The sequence below is a fragment of the Colletotrichum chrysophilum genome (genome assembly GCF_026319265.1).
Source record: "Colletotrichum chrysophilum strain AFK26 chromosome Unknown scaffold_21, whole genome shotgun sequence".
In the NCBI taxonomy this organism is placed as follows: Eukaryota; Fungi; Ascomycota; class Sordariomycetes; order Glomerellales; family Glomerellaceae; genus Colletotrichum; species Colletotrichum chrysophilum.
Window position 1 is genome coordinate 140,547 of NW_026517308.1, and position 13,340 is coordinate 153,886.

General features: G+C 56.5%; 5 protein-coding genes across 5 annotated transcripts; 3 read left to right on the top strand and 2 right to left on the bottom strand.

Annotated features, from left to right (window-relative positions):
- Window positions 1–1,066: 1,066 nt before the first annotated feature.
- On the top strand, window positions 1,067–3,450 carry COL26b_003688 (uncharacterized protein; the record flags this gene model as incomplete). Its single annotated transcript, XM_053176581.1, has 5 exons — window positions 1,067–1,522; window positions 1,600–1,722; window positions 1,819–1,886; window positions 2,092–2,506; window positions 2,563–3,450. 5 exons carry the CDS (start codon window positions 1,067–1,069, stop codon window positions 3,448–3,450), a joined length of 1,950 nt encoding a protein of 649 aa, XP_053039440.1.
- Window positions 3,451–4,520: 1,070 nt separating this feature from the next.
- Window positions 4,521–7,037, bottom strand: COL26b_003689 (uncharacterized protein; the record flags this gene model as incomplete). The annotated part of the gene is made up of 2 exons (XM_053176582.1): window positions 4,521–6,773; window positions 6,855–7,037. The coding sequence occupies 2 exons, from the start codon at window positions 7,035–7,037 to the stop codon at window positions 4,521–4,523; spliced, it is 2,436 nt and encodes an 811-aa protein (XP_053039441.1).
- Window positions 7,038–7,569: 532 nt separating this feature from the next.
- Window positions 7,570–9,111, top strand: COL26b_003690 (uncharacterized protein; the record flags this gene model as incomplete). The annotated part of the gene is made up of 1 exon (XM_053176583.1): window positions 7,570–9,111. One exon carries the CDS (start codon window positions 7,570–7,572, stop codon window positions 9,109–9,111), a length of 1,542 nt encoding a protein of 513 aa, XP_053039442.1.
- Window positions 9,112–9,302: 191 nt separating this feature from the next.
- COL26b_003691 (uncharacterized protein) lies at window positions 9,303–10,507 on the bottom strand (the record flags this gene model as incomplete). The annotated part of the gene is made up of 2 exons (XM_053176584.1): window positions 9,303–10,249; window positions 10,384–10,507. The coding sequence occupies 2 exons, from the start codon at window positions 10,505–10,507 to the stop codon at window positions 9,303–9,305; spliced, it is 1,071 nt and encodes a 356-aa protein (XP_053039443.1).
- Window positions 10,508–12,906: 2,399 nt separating this feature from the next.
- On the top strand, window positions 12,907–13,340 carry COL26b_003692 (uncharacterized protein; the record flags this gene model as incomplete). Its single annotated transcript, XM_053176585.1, has 3 exons — window positions 12,907–12,938; window positions 13,002–13,168; window positions 13,234–13,340. The coding sequence occupies 3 exons, from the start codon at window positions 12,907–12,909 to the stop codon at window positions 13,338–13,340; spliced, it is 306 nt and encodes a 101-aa protein (XP_053039444.1).

A 13,340-nucleotide genomic window follows, 5' to 3' on the forward strand; every position in this document is an offset into this window, starting at 1 on the left:
TGAGGTGAGATGTGGCTGGTTTGGCGGCTGTTCTGGGCTGTGAAGTGAGTGAGATTGAGGCTCAGTTCTTTGGATTTCTGATGGTCCATGAGGTGTGTGACAGGGCCATGATCGGTGTGCGATTTGATGGTGAAGCAACGGATAGGACGTGTACCAAAGTACCAAGTCAAAATGGCGGCGGACGACGGAACCCAGCAAAGATGGCGATGCCGATGTTTGAACAGAGCAATCGCGGTTGTCTCGTGACGAAAGGGCCGTCGGGAGGATTCGGTGAAATTTGCATCGCAGGTCTGAGCTGTGATCGGCTGCGGACGAGAGCGAGGTTTAGGGCGATGGTGGAGAGGGGTGTTTTGCGCGGTATGAAGCTGGGGGCGAGCTGCTTTCTTTGTGACAAGATAGCGAAGACAAAGCATGTTGTCTCCGAGTCATCATGGATTAACCCAGCTGTAGTTGTATGATCTGGCGCAAGGTAAATGACGATCAGAGAAAGAAAAGCAAGCAAACAATCTTGAGACGAATCCCAGGGCTTTGGGAGGGATGAGGACGCTGAAACTGGCCGCTAGCTTGGGCCCTGACCGGCGGCGGGTGCCGACAGTTCAGCCACACCGCACTCTACGGGCCACACGGGTCATGGTGGGGTCGCCCATTTACGGCGGACCGCGTCGCGTCGCGCCTTTGACCTGCGACCTCACGATTGAACCTCGGCGATAGTAGACGTCCTCAACGGCTTGCCGACGTCGACTACGATCTCGTCGAGAGCACTTGACGTCGGCTCCTTGCCATTGTCTGCACGGCCCTGCAATAACAAGGAGATGAGCACATCATCGACTTCACCACAGTAGTTGTCACTTTGCCGGTTTCGGCTCACCGATAGCATCTCCCCAGGCATCGTGAGTACCATGTCCCAGTCACCACGTGACCTCTAGAAGATATTCGCTGAGAGAGAGCCTTGCATTGAGGCTCTATCACTCAAGGGATCTCACCAGTGTTCTATGTCGTGGACCAAGCTACCTTGAAACTAACTGATCCTCCCAGACTCTTGCCCGCCGGCCGTGACATCCTCAGCATGGCGCCCAACCAGCTGCCTAGGGTCCGCTCGGCGGAAGCGTCCATCGAGAAGGGTCGTTCAGCCTATGCAGACCAGCGTTTCCGCGTCGCACTGGAGCACTTCACACTCGTCGCAGGAAACTGTCCCTGCTCATCACCCTCATCATCTTCTTCAGCTGGTCGGGGTACCTCAAGCAGCGCATCTGAAACCCAGCAACGCCGCCGCCGGGAACGATGCACATGCCGAGACTTTGGCCAGGCTGCTGCACTCGCCCGTAGGGAAAGGGGCGCCGTGTACGCGGAGGCGACGAAGGAGTGCGAGTGCGGCGCTGAAAAGACTTGGGGAAAGTGTCATCGCGAGGGCCATGTGCAGGCGCTGGACTACCGGGCTGCGTGCTTCGAGAAGATGGGGAATCTTGAGAAGGCCAGGAAAGATGCGGAGTGGCTGCTGGAGATTGCGCCAAGGAGGCTGGAGGTATGCTTTATCTGGCTTTCATTGTGCCCTTGCGGTGCTTTCTTGGCTATGGCAACAACGTGACTGACATTACTCAGGGGTACATGAGACTCGGCAAGATTTACCGACTTGAAAAGAAGCCGGAGTTGGCTTGGGCGATATGGACTGCTGGTGTTGATGCTGGCCAGAGGGAGGGTCTTGTCAGGACGACAAAGTATCAAGTATGTCTGCCAACCTTCAGGTACTGATACCATACTGACAGGCACAAGCAACTATGCAAAATTCGGGAACCATTACACAAACACTTCTGCCGCAAGGATCCATTAGACCTCCCGTCAGAGCTAGTCGAGAGCATATTCTCCTACTTTGAGTTTATCGAGTTATGGTATGCAAGCACCGTTCCTCTTCACGTACTGCGATTCTAACCTAGCTAGTCGCTTCTCGGGTGTCTGTAAACGCTGGGAAACCTTCTTCGACACCCATCCCTACATTTGGAGAGAGCTCCACTTCAGAGTTACAAATACTCAAAAGCCCCCTCGCGTGAGCTTCATGAAGACACTGCGCAAACGCACCGCCGGTCGTGCACGCAGCCTCATCATACCCAACGCCCACACCTTCCAGCTCAACCAGTCGAAATGGATATCGCTCATTCAGACCACGAATCCACAGACGACAAGTCGTTTGGAGCTGGGCGGCATCCGGCGCAACATGGACGGCGACTGGGGGTATAAGCTACCTCCAAAGCCGCCCTTCTTCGAGGGCCTTTCTCGTCTCAAATTCAACTTTCACCACACTCACTCAGAGTACACCGGCAGAGGCGGGCCGCAAGATTTTGTCAGACAATTCGTCGAACGCGCGAAGGATAATCTGCAGAGTCTCACGTTGATAAGCATGTATCTAAATGACCTCAACTGGCCTGAAATGCCCCGTCTCAAGATCCTACAACTCACAGGCCCACTGAACAATACCCTCTCAAATCTTACCACAGAACGTCGAATAAACCCCGTGAGTCTTCTTGACCCCACGCCTCTTCACTCGTACTAATAAGAACTCCCCTTTAGTTCGCACTCGCAAGAGCAACCCCGAACCTGCAGCAACTCTACCTCGAAAACTGCGGCGTCTTCACCGACCTCGACTCCCTCTCCCCGCCCGAGGACTGCTGGTCCCTCTGGCGCCATCTCCAAGTCATCCGTCTCGGCACGACACGGAGCGGCCTCTCCATGGGGAACAAACGCCACTTCCCCCCGCTCCACCCGTCCTCCTTCCGCGTCTTCGAAGCCCGCGCCACGCACCAGGGGAACCACGGCGACTGGCTCCCGCAGCAGCTGCCGCTCGACTACTCCGGCTACGCCGAGGCCTCCGCCTCCCCGACCGCGCAGGACGACAAGCTCGACCTCGTCACGTACCCCAACCTCGAGCGCTTCTGGATGCCCAAGCTGCCGCTGAGCGTCGACCTCGCCACCATCCTCCTCGAGCCGGCCATCCGCTCCGGCCGCCTGCGCGAGGTCGGCCTCTGCTGGCGCCAGGACCCGGGCCAGTACTTCCCCGCGGCGCTCGACTTCCTGCGTGGCGCGGCCTCCGTGCGCACCCTCGGCTTTTTTGATTTTGACTTCGAGTCCCACGAGGCGCTCACCCGCGACGCCGCGCACCGCGGCGCGAACCCCAACGATCTGCTCTTCGGCTTTCTCGAGAGCTTCCCGAACCTCGAGGTGCTCGAGCTGCACTCCGCCCTCTGCGAGCCGGCGCGCATCGGCGCCGTCATCGAAAGGGTCGTGAAGCTCGGCCGGCGGCTGCGGAGGGTGTACCAGCGGGCGCTGACGGGCGTGCTGATGGACCAGCTGAGGGCGTTTTGCGAGGCGCACGGCGTGGAGCTGGTGTACGGGAGCTGGGAGGCGGCGTTTCCTGTGCCGTTGGAGGATGCTGAGCCGGTTGAGGCTGCGGTGTACTGAGGATGTTTTTCGTAGATTCCCTCCCTTTCCTCGGCGTCCTGCATGCTGTTAATGTACGGGTATAAAGATGAATAATGAGATACGGACGAAAGGGCGCAAATGCTCGCGCCCGCTGCACTTATATGCAACTTTCCCCTTGTTTCCTCCCGACGATTACTCGGCTGGGTGGTGGAGGGCTGTTGATGTAACGGAGGGAGTTGGCGGCGTTGATATTGCGCGGTTGATTCTGATTCTTATGCGTCCCTTTCGATCCCCGGCCCTTTCGCGAGGTCAAATCATCGCGGCTAGATTGAATGATCACTACCAACCCACCTCGTCGGTGACATACTTGACTGGGAGAAGCATCAAGTGGCCTAGACGATAATAACAACTGAGATTTTGCGTTGCGTCTCCCTCTTCTCAACTTTCCCGTGCCAGTGTAGTGACGATTTACCACACGAGGATCCCAACTCATTACCCATTACCCATTACCCGTTGCTCAACATTATATCAACTCACGTCGTCAAGAGCCACATCACAAGAACACTTCAGTATCGATAAAATAGTTGAACAAGCAAAAAAACAGACATGTTAGATTAAATGATCCAAGCTCCGCGCGACTGAACAAGACGACACACACATACACGCGCGCTTCGCTCGCTCAGTGCTCGCTACCTGAAAGTAAACAAATCGTGGGTGGGGGGTTCTTCAACTCTGCCATGTCGGTAGTGGCCCGCTCAAAACAAGGCCACGCACCATTCATGACGCGAAACACAAAATCACTAAATCCTCCCTTCCTCCAGCTCAGCCTGCCTGCCTGCCTGCCTGCCTGCCCTTTCAACTCGCGGCGCTGTCCCAGCCCCAGTTCGTCGCTCGCTCTTCCGGCTTTCCCGTTTTCTCTAACGCCGTTGTGGGGGAATTATCCCAATCTCCCATGATATCTTTGAATCCTCCTTTGGAAAACAAACAGAAGACGACAGAGTTCTATTATAAGTGATAGTGATGTGGGCAATCTGATTTGAACCCTGGTATTCGTATATAAGTATGAAGCGGGGGAAAAGGAAGGTAGTAATGATTCGGTGTTTTTGGTATCACCGCGCGGGTGAAGGGGGAACGGCGACGTTGCCCGAGATGAGGCTTTCCATCTCCCAGGGGCTAAGCGTGCTTCTCCTCCTCGACTGGACTTTGCTGACGCGTCTGTCGCGCTTGCGCTTGGGAGAGCGGAGTTGTTGCTCTTCCTCCTGCGGCAGGTCGCGCTTGACGGGGTCCAGATCTTGCTTTGATTCTGAGACGGCTTCGGGCTGCTTCGGCTCCGGTGGAACGGCGACGATGGTCTCTGGCGGCGGGGGAGGCATGGGTCGCGGCGTTGACTGTTGCGATGGCGGCGCCGCGACCGCCTTGATCGCGCCTCCGCGAGCGGCCTTGAGCTTTGCGCGGACGCGGGCGGCGTCGGCCTCGCGCTCTGAAGCGGCGAGCTTTGCGGCGATGGTAGCCATTGTCAAAGGGCTTTGTTGGGGTTGAGGCTCTGCTGGGCGAGGGAGAGGCAGACGCGAGGGAACGCGGCGCAGCGGCGTTCGGGCCGGCGTCGCCTTTGTGCTGTTAGTTTGCGTGGCGGGCCCTGGGGGCGGGCCGTCGTTGCTTTCGTTGCTCTCCTGCGAGACTGTGCGGATGGCGGCGGTTGGAGAGCGCGGCTCCGCGGGGGCGGATGGTGGCTGCGCGGTTGCAAGATGAGGCGGCTTTGGAAGCTTGCGGACTGTGGGCGTCTGGTTCACGGCAGAGGGGGGAGACTCTGCGGGAGTCTTAAGCGGTGCGCCGTTGTGGGTGGATTCAGAGTCGACAGAGGTGGCTGAGGTGACGCGAAAGCAATCGTCGACAGGGTATGAGGGCTTTTGAGGTGAGCGCGGGAGCTGGGTGCGGTGCGGTGGAGGCTTGGGTGCGACTGCCTCGACGGCGCGGATCTCCCAGGTCTTTTCTTCAGTGATGGTGGTGAAGTCGCCTGGCTTTTCGCGGCGAGCCCGAACATCGCGGTTGCCAGCCGAGGAAGAGTCCTTCAGGGGGCTCAATTGAGGAGCAGGAGGGAGAGGAGGGGGGCTGACGTATGCGGCAGACTGCTGGAGGATCTCGACGTTGGGCTCCTCGACATCGAGCTCCTCAACATCGACATCCTCAAAAATGCTAGACTCGTAGTCGCTTCGGTCATCTTCGAGGTCATCATACTGAACTTCTCTGAAGTTGTTGTTGTACTGTTCAGGCGCGGGAACAAGATGAAGAGACTCGACTCTCTGCTCGACTCGCTGGGGTTGAGGGCAAGGAGACTCAGGCATTTCCTCGTCGTCCTCGTCTTCTTCTTCCTCTTCCTGGTCCTGGTCCTGGTCCTCCTCGTCGAAGTCGGCGGTACACTCCTCCTTGACACAGGAGAGCTCGTGCTCATGCATGTCTACGCCGCCGTGCTGAGTCTCCTCGACATTGCGCACACGAACGGGACTGAGACGAAGACCCATCTTCAACTCCTCCATATTGACAGGCTTGCCGTCAACAGCCATACGCCGACGCCAGCCGTCAATGAGGTGGACAGCCTCTTGCCAACGGTTCTCCATCTTGACCCAACCAGCACGCAGGCGGGCAATCTCCTCTTCACGGACTTCAACTTCCTCAATAGGGGCAAATGAAGGGTTCGTGAGAATCGATCTAAGATGCTCAAGAATGGCGTCAAGCTCCGTAGCCATGTCCTCGGCCGTAGGCAAAGCGACTGCATGACCGTCACCTTGGGTGGTCCGAACATCGCAGCCGCTCATCTCGCGCAGTCGCTGCGTCGTTCGTCGCACAATGCCGAGTAGAGACTCATTTTCTTCGCTGAGGTTGCGCGAAAGCTCTGTAAGAAATTCGTTCGTCTCGCTTCGCAAGTCATAGTTCGAGTCCTCGGTGTTGGTTGTCCTGCCACCGCGCTTAGGCGATATCTTATCCTCGCCCTCGCCGGCGGCGACGGTGATGACGGTGACCGCAGAGCTCTTTGCCGCGCCGCGAGGACGGCCAGCGTCTCCAAGTTGCTTCTTCAGGCCGTCAATCTGGCGATCGCGGCGGCGGACCTCTGTCGCGCACGAGGCACGTGTCTGGGCTACGAGGGTCTTGGCGCGGGCAACCTCGTCCTTGAGGCCGCGGACAGCAGCGTCTGCCGATTTGAGCTGGGTTCGCAGCGCGGTTTCGGTGGCCTCGCTGATGTCGACCTTGCGCTGGGCTTCGGTGTGCTTCTCCGAGATGCGTGCAATGTCGTCCGTGTATCGCAGGTTCTCGGCTCGGATGGTTCGTAGCGTGGTCGAGAGGTTCTCGCGGTGTTCGGCGTCGCGCTTTAGGATGTGGAAACAAACATCGTCTCAGTTTGGGGATCTTCAAAGGTAGTTTTTCAAAAGGGACGAGGGCACACGCACGTCTCGGCGCAAGATCAAATCATTGACTATGCTCATGATCTTGCCCATGGTGGCCTCCGTGCCGCCCGGATTGTCGTCCGGGTCGGCGAAGTTAATGGTCTGACCATCGCGGAGCAGTCCCCGCGAGAGCAGCTGGTTGTTGATGTACAGCGACGCTGTACGCAAATTGTCGTTCTCTGCCATTGTGATGGACGTGTCTCTCGGCGAGACGAGGATACTGCTTGTGTATTCCCCTGTCTAAGGCATGCGGATAGGAGTAATGGGTATGTGGCTCGTGGGCTGTCGCTGAAGGAAACGAAATGAGGCAGGAAATGTCATCGATGGAGAGGATATCGCGGAATGGCGTCTGCCGAGTTGCAAGCTTATGCAGGACGAGAGACGGACCAGGACCTTTTCAGGGTGGTCTGCAAGGGCGAGTTTTCGGATCGTGTAGTGTATTTTGGTTCGTTGCCATGTCACCCCCACCTCGCAAAGTAAACAAAAAATTACCACACCCGCAGCAGCCAACACACAACGTCACATGGGTCCTGGCCGCGACCCTGCGGGGCTAACCGCGAACCGCCTAGCGCCATATCTACACATTCATGCGATAGCGCCCGAGTCACAATTCTGCCTCCCGATCACACTCAAAAGGTCTCATTCTATCGAGCCATATTCCTTCTTCTCAGCCTGCAGCCCAGGAAACCGAACCCAATTCCGTCACCAAACAGGTGCCATGGCTTTCGACCCGACGGCACTTGGCCCCTCAGCGGAGCCAGCCATTCACGATCTCTCGGGCGAGATATGGCATCCCTTGTTCCGGCACGAGTGCGCCTTTGGGCCCGATGTTTTTGAGGATGTTATGATGAACCTGGTCAAGAACCCAAACATCAACTCGAGCTGGCTCTTCCGCGCAGACATCCTCAATGACACCGACCCGGGATGGGTGCCCGAACCTCTCCCCACCTCCTCTGATCTCCCCGATCAACAGCAGGGTGTTGACGCTGCCGCACAAGCTGTGCAGCAGCCTGTCCCCATTGCCTTCAAGGATTTCCGCAACGACCGCGTTCTTGTGCGGAGGCTGATCCCGCGAAACACCCGCCGGGACGATCCCCTGGGGCAGACATGCGTCTTTGCCTCCAGCACCCCAGATGCGGCGGGTGCGGACGCCAACGCCGGCGCCCCGGGGACCAGGTCCCTGGTCGTCTACCTTCCCCACGCTTCCTCCCCAGACGCCCTTCCGTTCTACCACCCCAAGGTCCGGGGCGTTGCGCATCTCCACGAGTGGGACGCTGCGCGAGCCGTCGGCACCGTCTCCATCCACTACTTGTTCTTTGACGAGGCAGACTTTGCCGTCGAGAAGCTCGTGCGGACGGCACGCATGCTGCTGTCAGTCTTGTACAAGCATGGCCAGGGACGAGTTGCCGGCTACAAGAAGCGAGTGCATCACGACGTCGTTATCCCCCAGGCGCGATTCCAAGATCGCTACACAGAGCTCAAGCTCAAGTATGCGAGGGATCTTGTAGAGAACTGGGCAGAGACGACTGATCCTTCCAAGCACGTATTTGAGGACTTGGGAATCGCTGCGTTTCTGATCGAGCTGTGGGCCGAGATGTACAAGGACAAGCCATTCCCTGGATTCGTGGATATCGGCTGTGGCAACGGCCTCCTTGTCTACATCCTCATTCAAGAGGGTTATTCCGGCTGGGGCTTTGATGCAAGAGCAAGAAAGTCCTGGGCCAAGTACAACACCGTGCAGTCAGGGAAGGATTCCCTCCAGAGACTTGTGCTCCTTCCCGACGCCGTGTCGAGGCCTTCTGCCATCGATGGCGAGGAGTCTGTCATTGATCTCTCACAAACTCACAACGGCGCGTTTCCCAAGGGCACCTTCATCGTCTCGAACCACGCGGACGAGCTGACTCCATGGACCCCTATTTTGGCAACTCTCTCTGAGAGCCCCTTCATCATGATTCCCTGCTGCAGTCACACCTTGGGAGGCCAGAAACACCGTGCCCCACTACCGCGAGACAAGACCAAGTCGCAGTCAACTTATTCCTGTCTCGTGGACTGGGCGGCATGCATCGCTGAAGACTGTGGCTGGGTCGTTGAGACTGAGATGCTCCGCATTCCGAGCACGAGGAACACGGCCATGCTGGGACGGAAGCGGACACGGGGTGTCGAAGAGGTTGATATCGACGGAGTGTTGGCCAAGTATGGCGGGACAGGAGGCTACTTTGAGAGCGCGGCGAAGTTGACGAAAACCGAAAAGGGGCATTAGGCGATATAGACGTAGAAGTGAAGTCAACCACAAAAGTGATACCCCTTGCAAAAACTAATTTGGGTTTCTTCATTGAGTATGAACCATGGCGAAAGAGCTATTCTAGCATTCTTGGTATTTTTTATCCTCATCTGCCAGGAGTGAGCGTGGATTGTCTCGCAATCCATTTTCTTCCTCTCTTGTCTGCCAAATCAGATCAATTCGGCCAACTCCTGAATCCTCTTCCTCGCCGCCTCCCTGACCTCAACGACAACCTCACCAGCCGGCTTGATCTCGTTAATGAGCCCAACTCCGGCACCCGACCACTTACCAATCATCTTCTTTCCCTCATCATCACTCCACCCGGTCTTCAACCTTTCCCGGCTTTCCTCGACTGTTGCCGTTTTACCTCCGAGCACGTGGTACTCACGATGGATGTCCCCAATAATCGCACGGCCATCGTACCCCGGCTTCCAAAGCTTGCTGTCCACCAACTTGTCATGGAAGTCGTGCTTCCACGTACTCACGCCGCCGTCCTTCGTCTTCACAAGCAGCTCCTTGTGCAACTGCGCCGACATGGCCTCGTTCGTCGCAACGAACCGCGTGCCCATGACCACACCCTCGGCCCCCAGCGCATACGCCGCAGCCACACCAGCACCCTCCACAATACCACCCGCCGCGACAACCGCAACCTCCCTAGACGCGAACTCAGAGGCCAGCATCGCCTTGATCTCAGGAACCAACGCGACGACGCCGCATCCCCTCGAGAACTGGTGCCCGCCCGCGTCAACGCCCTGGGCGACGAGCACATCCGCCCCATCGGCCGCCGCCTCGCGCGCCGCAGCCACGTTGCCGACCTGCACGAAGACCTTGATGCCCGCCTCCCGCAGCGCCGGGATGATCTGCGCGTGCGGCTTCAGGTCCTCGTTCGGCGCGAACAGCCACGCGGCCGCGACGCGGTGGCGGGCGAGGATGGGGAGGACGTTGGCGGCGAAGAGGCCCGCCGTGTCGTGGGAGGTGATGAAGCCCACGCCCAGCGGGAGAGGCTGCTGCTCGTCGGCGGTGGTGAAGAGCAGGGACCGGGCCTGGGTGAGGGCGGCGTCCATGTCCTTCATCTGGGCGGAGGACTCGGAGAAGTCGAAGCCCGCGGCGATGAAACCTGTTGCTTGGTCAGTGACTGTTTTTCGTTGGTGGGCACACAAAAGACAATTGTCTTTGAAGGGAGGTTGACGATGCGGTTTCCATGGGTGTTTTTGTGAGTGTGTGTGTGTGTGTGTGCGTGTTAACACTTACCGATCCCACCGGCCTTGTGGACCTCGGTCGCCAGAGATGCGCCGGCTGCCCCGAGCATGGGCGCGCTGATGATGACGGGCGCCTTGGCGTGGGGAAACCAGCTTCTGAGTTTAGAGGGTGCCATTTTTGCTTTTTCTGTTGTGCTTGCAGTTGCGGCGCTGAATCCGCAGGTTTGTGATGATCTGGAGAGTGAGACACAATTATTTGGAAATCCCGTTGCTTTTGGGATATGTCTCGTTCCGCAGGGGTTGTTGACAATGGACGAAAGGGATGAGGATGAACGGGTGGAGGGGAGGAGGATGGGTAAGACACGCTTAGAAGAGGGTCGAGTCGCTATGGCTGGTGCTGACGAGATGGCCGTGTTGAGGCTCCGCGGAGATGGTCGCATTGTAGCGGCAGAAGGTTGGTCAGCAAGGACCTCGGGTAGGCCAGATCTTGGTGCTTTTACGGCTTGCTGAGATGGGAATATGGGACGGACGCGGGGCCCTTTAACTGTCTCCGGTGGCGCGGGGTGGGGCGCCGGGATTAAACTGCCGCTGCGGCCCGCATGCCGCTGTTCCCGCCGGCTTCGTCATCAGGCCCACGGCATTGGTCATCTTCAAGTTGAGGGATGCAATCCTTCTTGATTCACCCGCTTGAACCTTGATCAAGATCTTTTTGCTTGGTAGGATGCATATGTAGGCCATCCTTCTGGCCATGGTTGAAAACAGGGTAGTGTAGCTGGAGCATTTCCCGACTTTGTTGGGAAGCTGTGCGGAGCACTGAAGTCCGCATATCTCCACATCAAACAAACTAGGTGACCACTCATACATGGCCTGGGGAAGCTCTTCGAAGTGCTGGATGCTGTCACTGGTTTGGGGATCATTTAATGTCAAAGCTCCCTGGCGCACCAAAAGTCGATTTGGCTAGACATTAGAAACAGTCGCAACACCTCACAATGCTGCTAGCTGAGTTACCAACTAACCTATGTTCAACCATTTTTATGAGAAACTCTAGTATGTCGCTTGCTCTGCTACACATAAGTTTAGTAGAGGAGCATGCTTTATCTCGGGCAAACATCAAGAAACCTTGCAATAAGTTGTAACTACCAACGGTGCAGATTCAGCTCCTGATGTCATGCTTGCCATCTCAGCGTGGTTGCCAACCAAGGTCTACTCGACATCATTTTCTGAATGAACGTAGTTGACGGAACTTCAATAAGCAGCTCTGCGGCATATACTAGCCACTGCTAGGACCACAGCTTCCAAACGCGACATCATAGGAGGGCGTCCCAACCAGCAAACAACACTTCCAAACTTGACAAGTGCAGTATCATGTCCAAGAAGGAATTGATCTCAAGACGAAAGTCGAAGGAGACGGGCTATGCCCTTATAACAAGACCAGGGGATCGTTTGATACCATTCATAGATGCTGCAAGTTTGGCTGAGCTGAAGGTGGCTTATGCGTGAGGTGTTAACCTGTAACACCTTATTTCATGTCTTATTGATCGAAAGAATCCACCGTCGCTGAATCTTATATGGTGGGCATCATGTGTGTTTGCGAGAGCGACTTTGTCAGTGACAAGTTGACAACCGGGGAACTCTTAAGGTTACGGGCCCCTGCACAGGAGCGACCGACAGCCCCTGAGGCGCAATATTTATACACTCTGTGTGGCATTTGCCTCAGTGAATCTATCCATGGTGACAGCGGCCGTCGAGTCGGTCAAGCCGTAGGTGCTGCGGGCATGACCCCTGTACCCTGGGGAGCCGCCAATGTCCACGCATAAGCATGCGACAAATCGGGTGTCTGAAACCTGGGGTGACAGCCTGCAGAGACCACTAATAGGGCGCCCAGGCTTTTAGTTTGTCTAATTGTGCATCAGGATATCTTTGGCTACTTCCGTTTCTACACGACAAAGAAAACAAACGGAAAATATGAGAATGCCGAAGAACTTTCTACATATCGCTCAACAGCTCAACCACTAGACCGTGTAAATGCTCGGAAATTGCGGTTTGCAGCAGTTTACACGTTGATAGAATCACCATGAGATTCAACTTCCAGAAATCGGTTGCCCGAGTCAAGCAGCCTCACCGACAACAGTATCTTTACGGGAGAAACACCTGCCGATCATGTTGATTAATCTAACGAAAGCTGTACGACTCAGAGTCACTTATGCTCTTGTCTTCGGCTTTTGCCGGCAACGAGCGCATTTCCAATAAGCTTCATATTATGAACGTAGATCAGCTAAGAAAGTCTATCTCTTTGGGACGAACGAGTACAGGGATGAAGTTGATTGCCCAGAAGTCTTTGCGAAGCAACTTTCGCCCGCAAACCCCTCAGAGGCTCAGAGCTCGTCGCCCTCGCCGGCCAAGCGGGGGGCATTGAGGCAACTGCTCAACTCACGTCTTACTAGTATATAATTCCCCGCATCGCGCCTTGGCTGAGCAGAATTCTAGAACTCAGACTCAAGTCGTCAGCATCACATTCATTTACATTCCAACTGTCTACTTTCTTTGACAACTTTCCAATCAAACAATTCACACAATGTTCGGACTTAAGACCGTCGTTGCCCTCATGTTCGTCCACCCCCCATTCCCCAGTTCCCCCCGCTCTGAGCGGCTCAACTAACAAAACCTCAGTGGCCTCGCTTCCATCGTCGCCGCTGCCCCGGCCGAGGACAACCGCGTCCACGTCAAGCGCCAGGGTGATGACATCAAGAACTGCTACTGCGGCAGGGACACCGGCTCCGCGCTTGTCAGCGACCCCGACACCACCAAGGCTGCCTGTGCCGACTACGGCTCATACGGTAAGTTTGCTCGCAACCCACCCTCGAGGCTTTGTGATCTTGGATGGCTAACCTTTAACCAATAGCCGGCCCCTACCCCACCAGGTGCCAGATCATCATCGACATCAACGAGCCTCTGTACATTGACAAGTGCAAGGCTCTCGGCCAGCCCACTGGCTGGTGCGAGAAATAA